Source organism: Phalaenopsis equestris, unplaced genomic scaffold (assembly GCF_001263595.1).
Source record: "Phalaenopsis equestris unplaced genomic scaffold, ASM126359v1 Scaffold000715, whole genome shotgun sequence".
Lineage (NCBI taxonomy): Eukaryota > Viridiplantae > Streptophyta > Magnoliopsida > Asparagales > Orchidaceae > Phalaenopsis > Phalaenopsis equestris.
In genome coordinates this window covers 351,091-361,956 of record NW_018165155.1, presented here as the reverse complement: position 1 = coordinate 361,956, position 10,866 = coordinate 351,091, and the positions used below count along the sequence as shown (strand labels likewise).

Sequence of the window (10,866 nt, the reverse complement as noted above, 5' to 3'; positions counted from 1 at the left end):
GGCGGGGGTGAGTAAGATATGTAATATTAGTAGTTTTGAGGGTTATGTATGTAAATACTCTAAAAAATATTATGGATGAACCAAATTACACACTTGGAGGTACTAAACTCAAGAGAGTATATAAAAATTGCTTTTTTCAAGGAATAGAAGCAGCAAGAGCACATTTTTAAGCGCTATGGCGGGTCATGTACGAACGAAAATCTGCTTCAAAGAATTAAAATAAGCAATAAGAGTAATAATTAAAAAATTTAAATCCTTGGTAATATCAGCATATTTTTCACCTTAGTACAATTAAGCAAGACATCCTAGGTAAAAATGACTAAATTAATGACACCATAGCTAAACAGCTTAGATCTCTGTTTTGAGTTTCAAACATGTAGATTAGAGGTAGGTTGCCAAAATTTTACTTGATTGGATAAAAAAACGTTAAATATTTGCTTCAACATCAAATTTTAATTTTAATGTTATAAATTCACACCACATGAAAAACATTTTAGACTAAGATTTATAAGCATGAACAAAATGAAACTCAGAAGATTAATGAATAACAAGAATACTATAATATGCAGTGATTAGTCATTGCTTAAACTTTAGAAAATGAATGTTTACACTGCAATTAAAAGCCATAAAATGTACAAGAGGAACTCTCATGCATATAACTTGGAGTCACACATCTAGACTGCTGATATTGAATCCAACCGTTCACTTCAAAAAGAAAAAAAAAATTTTAAAAAAAAAAGAAAAAAAAAGTTTATCGCAGCATTTTAATGATTTATGAACCGTCGCAGGATATCTTAATAGTAATGTTATGTTTCTCAAGAAACCCAAATATTTTTATGTTTTATGGATTCTTGTGCATTGATGAAGTGGAAGCCTGTATGACCTATATAAAATGGAAAAAAGACTCCTACATGGGAATCAAGAAAATTATGTAGCTCAATTCATTTTTAATCCCATTTAATAAAAATGCTACCTAAAACAACCATCCATTTAACTTTTCAGTCATTCCATTTCTACCTTTCACGAAATATAATTATCGCATAAAGACTAATGCGTTGCACTTTTTTTTTATATAAATCATTGTTTCCATACTTAATTTATCTTTTTATAATTAATCAGTAGATGTAGTAACCAAATAGGACTGATCAGAATCTGAACTGAATCCTCGTAAATCTAGATATACGAACCACTTGACAAAAGCTTCCAAATTTCTTGTTAGGGAACGGTATAAGAGTACTTCCACATTGCAATTTCAACCAGATCTGTAATACCAAACATAATTAAAGCCTCTAAATAAAGAAGAGAATGGAACTAATAATAGGACAAAAAAGCAAGAATGGTAATTGAGTTAAAAAGGTCTGCAACCCTCAAACAGGATATAAAATTGACAGTATACAATTTACTTGGTGACATTTTTGCCATTCTATAGCTTTCTTTTTCCCTCTTCGTAGATGACCATAAAATTGTAATGATAGAGAATATAAGTTAATACCACTCCATTGACCGAGAAATGGCTCATAAAAGCTTGTAAAAGTGAATTGAATGGTTCAGTAAAGCTTGAACCAGCAATAAGAAGTCTTAAAGTTTGAAATCCGATCACTGTTGGACTTCGAATTCGGCACACTTCATTTTTTTTTTCCCTCTATGAAAGGATTTTTAGATGGAGTTTATGACTTGGGTTCACAACCAAGCTTGAAAGAGCCGAAAACATGCCAAACTCTTCTAGCATGATGCAATTTACAATTTCTGGCATCCATGAATCAAGCACTAACCAAAAATCTAGTGATTCAATATCAAGAGCAGGCACAGAGCATAGGATTTACAAAACCTTTTGATTATTTTTATAGAAGAGTTGAACAATAAAAGAAAAATTATGGGATAAAAAGGAAAAGATATATAACCCGGTTACATAGCCATCTCAGCTTGCAGTGCAGCAAGTTCGTCATCATCAGCGCTATTCTTCTGAGCTGTAGGACGAATCTGTTGCCTACCAACACGAACAGGGTCTACAGGAGCAGACGGAGCACTTGTAGCAGGCTCAAGGAGCATTTCCTCAAGTTCAGCTCCTTCCAACTCCTCAAGTTCTGCCTCCAATTCATCCTTCGTAGAAAAAAAAATAATAATAAAGTAGGAACATGTGACCCAAGAAAATAGTGAGAAAATCAAAGAAAAGATGCAAAAATGTGAGAAAGAGTACTTCATCAAAATCAGCAGCTGCTCCAACTGGGGCAGCTAGAGCTTCCTGAATTTGCTTCATGTTCTCTGTCTGCTCGTTGATTTGATCCATTGTTTTGTCAACATCATCAATGTTACTGTACAAAAATAACATCATTACCAAAGAAATCTATTAGTTCGAAAGCTTAAAAAACCATATTTAGCATATGAAAAGTAAAAAAAAAAAAACATTTCAAATAAGAAAACTTGGAAGAGACAAGATGGTAGGGATGAAGCGTGCAATACAATTTTGCCAAGGACTAGTTTTCCCGGATATAAAATGGCTGAATCTCTTGCAAGCCTATGTGAATTCAAGCTTAACCATACATCCCAAATGAATGAATAAATATCTATGCAAAGAACTAAACTAAATGTAACAAACATGTAGAGTTCTTTAACGGCAATATAAAGTATCAATAAAGCCCTCTACACCGATAATCATTTCTCCTTTAGGATGAACTACTCCAAGCAATGGAAGATAAAAGCCACGTAACCCTTCTAAATAGTTGTTCACACAAAAAATGCAGAAAACACATCAAAAGAGCAGAAGATGGAATGATTAGAATTGAATTCAGGAACTCACGTTGCTTTTTGCATGGCCTTCATTGCTGCTGCTCCAGTTCTCAATGCATCAACAGTCTCTGTCGTAGCTTTTGCACCTTCAAGCATAATCATCTATGGTAATACCACATTTGAGAACAATTAGATAATCACTTCAGAAGAATAATTAAAGACAGTTGAGGATCGACAAGCAAATAATATTAAAAGGACACCTGATCATGAATCCGTAATTGGAAATTTCCAAGCTGCTCAACTTGCTGTTCATAAAGTTTCTTTCGCTTCAAACATTGTATAGCAGCTGGCAAAAGTACAAATAAAAATATCAGGATAAAAAAATACATGAAAAAAACTACATCCATCTTTTCACATGCCAGATTGTAGAGTAAATTTTTAGAGTTGAAATAATAATTAACAGTGCAAATCATCAAAATCCTAGAGAAAGATGGAAGTACAAAGTTCAACAAAAGGTGAGGCTCATCTGTATCTAGAAATACAAACAATTCCTTCCAATCCCTAAGATGACTCATGGCCAAACCACTTTTTGATGGAAGTAACTGTAAGACAGCGAGTACTGAAAGTTTTAAATATTCAACCCAATTAATAACATATACAACAAAGAACCCAACAAGCACCAAAATAACAAAATAAAAAAAATTAATAAAATAAGTTACATAGTGGATAATGAAGACCCCGAGTTATTAAGGGAATCATGCTTATCAACCACTACTCACAGATTAAATTAAATAAAAGACCAAATTAGTCCCTAGAATTTTAGGTGCGGGCAATTTAGTTTAAGACTTCTGCAGATGCTCAATTTAATCCCTCAACTTACTACATTTGAAACAATTTGATCCTACCATTAATCATACCATTTCCTTCAATGAAAATAGGAAGTGAAAACTTTCATGATGACATTTAATTTTATGGTGTCAATACCATTAATTTGAGCTGATATTAAAAAATAATATCTTATACTCCTTTTATCTAAATTTGTTTGAAGTGGGCTCAGAACTATTTCTTCTCAATTTTTCAAGTTTAATAGGTATGCTCTAACATGTTGCTATGGATATAGCTTTACAATTTGGAATGTTCAATGTATCTGACCCTTTGCTTTCAACTTTACCAATGTTGACATTTGCTTGACATGAACGGAGTGATCAGACCAAGAGACAATAGATGGAGGGGTGTCAAGGTCAAAAGACGCAATCTTCTTATGTAGGAGAAAGCTAGTCCCAGATGAAAAAAATTATTTTAGGCAGATATGTAATTGTACTTTTCAGTAGATCTTGGATAAGCCAACCTATTAAAAGGGGTAAAGTGAGGCAACAAACATCAGGCTTGTTGGATGGCCTGCCCAAGATCTGACTAATAATGGAAGGTTGAACTAATCTACATTTCATATTTTTCAATAGTTGTGGTTTGACATGAAAACAAATTCTCTAAATTTTTGTCTAAATCTGACTAACCTATGAAGGCAGACTGATCTTAGCCATAATTTGAAATGTTTGTGACAGGCACAACATCTATAGAGTATGCAAAATGAACTATTAAAAAAACGACCTTTGGCATTTAAGAGGCTTCTTTATGTTCTTGATTGAAGATTAATGTCCCTTAATCATACGAGGTTGTACCATCTTGTGGTATGACTGTGTCCATAGATGCAATATTAAGCATTTTAATTTCCATATGAGTTTTACTCAAGGTACCAACATCAAATTTGGTGTCAACCCTATTAAATATAGTTTAGCTACATAGCTAAGTTTGAAGCATAATGTCGATCCAGATGAGTGTATTAATATAGAACAAAGTCAAAACACAAATATTAAACATAAAAAAATTCCCTCCCTTGAGAAAGAGTTATAAGGGCCTCTTATAAAGGCATCATATAAAAAATGCCTCATTTTTTTCTAATATTTCTTACCATTTTAATATGGATTTAGCAATAATTATCATGCAATTAATACTATACTTGCATTAATACAAAGATTTCATGTGCAAATACCATTCTTATGAGGATTTTGGCATAGAGTGTGCCAACTTGATAGGGGACTTCCTATTGAATACAAATTTAACATAGGCAAATGTATGTTCATTGAGGATCTCAGCAAGAAACATGTTGGTCGACCCAAAGTTAGTATACATGAGCTAAGGATTTTAATGTGAAGCACACTATCAAACCCAAAAAATATCTATTTATTGAAGATTCCGACGCAAAGCAAGATGTCCGCCCAAATATCTATTTAATTGTTGGGGATCTCGAACACGTAACAAAATGTTAACATGACTGCATATATATGTTGGCAGTTTGAAAGTAAAACATTGGGGATATTGGCACACATGCATATACATATGCATATATACATATAGATGCAAGTATATAAATGTCCCCTACATTGCAGGGGGACTTTTAGAGCTTTTAGAATTATTTTGGTCGCTTCACGGAGAAAACTAGGCATAGTATTTCTTCACGAAATGGCTTTTAATTGAAGGCATGAGTCATGGGTCATATAAATCGATGGGCTGATAGATGCCTTTTTCAGGGATAAAACACATTCCCAATTAAGCTAAATTTATTGTCAATAAGGTGAAGGTGAATGGTTGGCTTGCATAGAAACAAAAAAAAAATCTCTTTCAAATGATGTTAGGCTATACTATGCAGTTGAAGGAACTAGTTAGCTCGATAATATTCTAAATATTAGCAAGCTTGAGCCAGATTTTATTAAGTTCTTTCAATCGTAGGCAGACATTTTACACAAGTAAGATTGCGTTGAAAAAGTAACATACAAACCACCCAAAACCTATGTATTTACACATCTAACACCAACACTTTAATTTTGACATTTATACTACTCAAATCTATCATGTCACATAAAAAATGCCACTATTTTAACTTTTAAAAAGTAAAATATACTTTTTCATGCATTGGTAAGATGACATGTATGTAAAATTTAAGTTTAGGTGTCAGATATGTAAATACAGAGGAATTGAGTGTTATGTATGTGAATCTTCATTTTTGTTGTCGCCTTTAGAAAAAAATTAGGTGTAGTATTTCATCAAGCCACAGGGCCTTAATAAGCTTTCTTAATGCCAAAAGGACATTCCCAATAAACCTAGCGTCAAAGTGACAGGTGAATGATTGGCTTACAAATAACCAAGACAATACAGTTTCATGAAATGTCATGGCGACCATGCAGTCAAAGTAACTAGCCACGTCAACTTGATGTATTTCTTCAATATTGTACAGCATGAGCTAGTTTCATTAAGCACTTCCATTAATAAATGGACATTTCGCTTGTCCGTAAGTTTGTGTTGAACAACATTCTAAGGTGATGATAATTCAACTTTAAAAGGCATTATAGGTAATGCAAAGGCCCATACAACCTTTTATGATCTTGATATGCAATTCTCTAGTATTTTCCCAAGCAGTGTGACTAGCACCTTGTTGAATGCCTCCACTAAATATTTTACCCTTAAATTGTAGGAGAAGAAGTTTCATTAATTCAATTTCTATTGATTGATGAATCTATATATTTTAGTGCTCTCAAATGTTATATACACCGTATCGGTTGAAAATATTATGAGTAAGGAAATAAATCATATCTTCAATGACATCTTCCCTAAAAGAAGCAGCCTTAGCCCATCTGGAAAATAATCAATCATTGTTAGAATGAATTAGTGTCTCCGAGATGATGGTAGATTGAAGATCGGATTATGTTCATACCCCCACATTCAAATAGCTAGCAACAATATTAGGATGTAATGGATTTGTAAACAGATGGATTATATCATTACAAACTTTGCATTTATGACACTATTAGCATAATCAATACAATCATTCACAATCAACGTTCAATAGTAGCTTGTTTTTTCTTTAAATTTACTACAATCTTAGAGCCCAACTAGTGAGCATCAAAGAGTCCTTCATTAACTTTGATGCCCGGCCTTTTTTCTTTAATTTTGACTGCAATCTTCTGGCCCAATTGATGAGCATCATAGAGTCCATCATGAACTTTGTTTATAGCTTTATCCTCTCTAAAACATTGCAAGCACATTTAATCAAAATTTTGATGATAGAAAGTTTAAATAACAAAAGCAAACAACAAAAACCACTGGTCAAATTGCATGACTTGAGATTTATTCTACAATAACTTACGTTTAGATAATCAACGAATAGTTGGCTCCATTCATCTTGATTTTACTTCAAGTTCTCATGTTCTGAAGATATCTATAAGGGATGTCAGGGTAATTGAGTTCATGTTGTCGTTCTGGAATTGCTTTAAGGGATTGTTTTTCTCTAGTCTTTGGATGGAGAATCATATACTCATTTGAAGAGCATTAATGTGATCAAAACTAACAATTCAAACATCAAATTGCAACTGCAGGATTACTAGAAGTTTTGCATTTGAAACATTTTCATCATTTAAGAGTTGAGTGAAGGACTACTAGGGCAAATGAGATTGGCAACGCCACACTACCTTGAATCTAATGTATCCTTCTCCTGTGATGTTGCTAGGATTTTTACAATCAGACTTTGCTGCTTTGTTGAAGGTTAGAAGGGGCATTGGCTTAAATTTGACTTCCCCACTTTCATAAATTTTGAGACTTTTCTTTTAATTTTATTATTTTTTTGGGAATTACGGTGATCAAAGATTCACCCCCAGACTTTAATTTGATGTCCACTCCACTCTATTGACATACTATTTTACCCCTCAATATGCAAAGATTTTGGATTGACTGAGAAATTTGGAGCATGTTCTCTACTTTGGGCGTGTGATGGGTTTCTCAATCAAAATTTGACCTCTAAACAAAGATTGGAAGAATTGGTTTAGCTTTTCTTGGAAGGGTTAGAGTTGTACTGCACTTTATATCTCCCAAAAAGCTAAAAATGCATAGAATGAAATGCTCCAAAAAGAAATTTCAAGAGTTGTCTAGCATGGGAATTTTTGGGAAGACTTGGGAGTGGTCGAGTATTTTTGCCAAACCTTTTAAAATGTCAGTGATTGAGAGGCTATGCTTGGAGTCATATCTTTGATCAGTCTAGGGATATGCATGTATTTTTTCAAATAGTCTTAACCTTTACTTCAATATTATTTTTCCAATCAATCTTTGGATGTGAAGCAAACTTTATTTTGATGGCTAATCATGCATTGGTGTGTTATTCCTATGAAATTTATATTTATTTAACTACCTTATATATCAGTCTTTTAATAAATAAATGCAAATGATCGTATGAATTTCACTATATTAATGAATTCAAATTTAAGCCTTGCAAGTGAGAGGGAAGCTCGAGAAAAAATTAAAATAAAATGCACACATTGAAGTCCTAAAGTTGTCCAAGTAAATTGAGGCGCAATCAACAAGATTTGAATAACAAAGTCTAAGCGCCCAACACAACACCTAGTTGTTAGAATCAATCCAACAAATAGACAGGCCAGTGCCTCGCCGCCCCGGAGCAAGAATTTCACCCATAAGCTGAGAGCTCAATGCCCAATCCCGATGCCTAGATGTCATACTAAAGCAAAACAATTTCTAGGATAAAGAAAAAGGGCTTGGAGCCTCAGCACCAAACCTAGGTGCCTAGGCACCTACGAAGAGCCAACCATTATTTTGAACTAAATTCAACATTAGACCTTACTATACTTGAAGCAATTAAAAGGATTTGGGAGTTGTGAGCACTAAAAAGTTGAGTTGCCCATTGGAAATTGTCAGTCGTCGGAATTGAAATCTCGTCGCCCGCTTCGGATGGACATTTAATTTACATATATATATTTATTTTTAGAAAAATATGAAATTAAACTGATCCCATATCTTTCAAAGTTTAGATGAAAGAGCACTACACCTCAAGTTATGTCCCGAAAGATAAACACAAGGCTTGAGGATGAGGTTCGGTCAAATAAACTAAGAAATATATAACACCCTCTTGGTCTGCGAAACCATATTTTATTATAAGCCGACAAGTTTCCATATTTAATACGAAGAATTAAATAGGGTTTATATTAAGCTGGGTTGAGAAAAAGCTTCCTATAAGGGCAAGCCTCTATAGTTAATTACATCTTAGATAACCGAAGTCACTTAAGAAAACCCTTGATAAAAATCAGGGAATATTTACTTCAAAGAGGTCAAAAGGATAAGACTTTTCAGCGAGATTGGACAAAGAGGTGTTAAAGAGGAATGACTTAAATTTGGAACCTTTATTTACAGAATCCAAATGAAGAAGAACTAGGGGATGCCATAGATCCATAGGAGATCCTCGGTGACTTCTCAGTCTATCCTATTATTTGGCTTCAGTTTCGAGAAAAAAATATTCAAGTGTTTCATCCTGCAAATTTTATTTTTTTAGGGCTTACATTCATGTGAAAGGATCACACAAACAGCCTGAAAGATGTGAGGATTTAGGTCATGATGAACGACAACCTTGGTGGATGAGAAATATTTAAGTGTTTTATCCTGCCAATTTTATTTAATTGGGGCTTACATTCGTGTGAAACGCTCACACAAATTGTCCGGAAGATGTGAGAATTTAGGTCGTAACGAACGACAACCTCAGAATTCTAAAGCGAGTTAGGGCTTAAATCGTATAGCAGAGTTATACAAATTAACGAAAAGGTTGAGGATTTATGTTGCGCTAGGCGAACAACCTCGAAATCCTATGGATTGTTGTTTTAATTTCTAGGGAATGAATGATTTAGCTGGGGGAGACATGTTCTGTTGTTGAAGATTTTCGTGCTGCCAACCGCGCTAGTTCCAAGCTCCTTGTCGTGACGAGTTTAAGTTTTCTAGGGTGTCCAGTTATGATGTCAAATCAAACGACCCTATGATAATAGTCTTCTAAACATCCTATATAAAAAGAAGGCATGCTTAAGGCTATATAATATAAAATGTGCAGTACAAGACAAACAGTATAATGCATGTAGAATAGTGTAACATGCTTCACAGGAAGAACAGTAGGTAGAAACAGAAAAATATGCTATACAGGAAGAACAACAGACAAGAATAGTATAACATGCTGTACAGGAAGAACAATAGCAGGTAGAAATAGGAATAGTATAACATGTTGTACATGACAGTAGCAGGTATAAACAGGGAAATGAAGTATTGTAAATGTAAAAAATGTAAAGCAAACCTGTACGCCCGTGAGATCCGTTGTTTCTTAAATATAGCAAGCTGAAATGCATCGCAAAAAGCGAAGTCTGGAAGAAACGACATCCAGGAAATCCGAAGAAGAGTGTAACAAAAGAAGAGTGTAACAATGGCTCATGACAGAAAACTCGAGAAAATCAACGAGAAAAGACTCAAGTAAAAATCCTCAAAAATCTTGGAGAAATCTCAAAAGAAAAGAAAAGAAATACGAATGTCCTGTCCCAAAGCTTCGATAAAACAAAAAAAGTTTAGCTAGGCTCAGCTATGTATTTATACTCGAGGGTCCACGAAAGCTACTCGGTCACCCGAATGTATAGAACTCGTCACTCGTCTAGAAGTGTGTCTTGAACCTCACCTAGAGGGCTATTTCCTAGACTAAACAAGTATTCGTCAGGTGGACAATCAATTTTAAAATGTATTTTAAAATTTATGTTTTTGACATGCACATAGGTCTCAAAAAAAAGAGATCATCAAATTTTATTTTATAGCGAAAAATATATTTTTATTTTTTGAAATAAGTTTTAACAATTTCTATTGTCCACAAGTCAATTACGTTGTCGGGCGTGGGACTGCCAACCACCTGAGGAGGTTCGAGCCAACTCCCGCTAGACTTATGTCGGTGAAGGATATCGTTATCCTATTGTTCATCAAATAACTGGATCTTGATGTTATAGGATAGAGCATCTTTCTGCTCAATCTTCAGTCTTTCTGCTCTATCTTCGGTGTGTCTTTATCATCAACACCGTACGCCCCAAAACGACTACTTGCGACCTTACTTGATGGTTTCACGTATAGCAAAAGGTTATACACTATACGTGGACACTTATGCATCGTACATAAGCATCGAAAACCGAACCAAGAAGCAAGGAAAGAAAAAAACAAAAATGGGATGAGAGAGAGGAGTCACCAACCACCTAACACGATTCCTAAAAGGAGGTGGGTTGTTACCAA

At 34.2% G+C, this 10,866-nt stretch overlaps 1 protein-coding gene across 1 annotated transcript in view; it reads right to left on the bottom strand.

Annotated features, from left to right (window-relative positions):
• Positions 1-1,886: 1,886 nt before the first annotated feature.
• Positions 1,887-10,866, bottom strand: part of LOC110030404 (vacuolar protein sorting-associated protein 32 homolog 2-like) — a 22,978-nt gene continuing 13,998 nt past the window's right edge. The window contains exons 3-6 of the mRNA XM_020733102.1: positions 2,988-3,073; positions 2,798-2,889; positions 2,198-2,312; positions 1,887-2,100 (exon numbers count right to left, since the gene is read on the bottom strand). Of these exons, the coding sequence (XP_020588761.1) occupies positions 1,906-2,100; positions 2,198-2,312; positions 2,798-2,889; positions 2,988-3,073 (488 nt within the window). The 3' untranslated portion in view covers positions 1,887-1,905. The remainder of the gene's footprint in view (positions 2,101-2,197; positions 2,313-2,797; positions 2,890-2,987; positions 3,074-10,866) is intronic.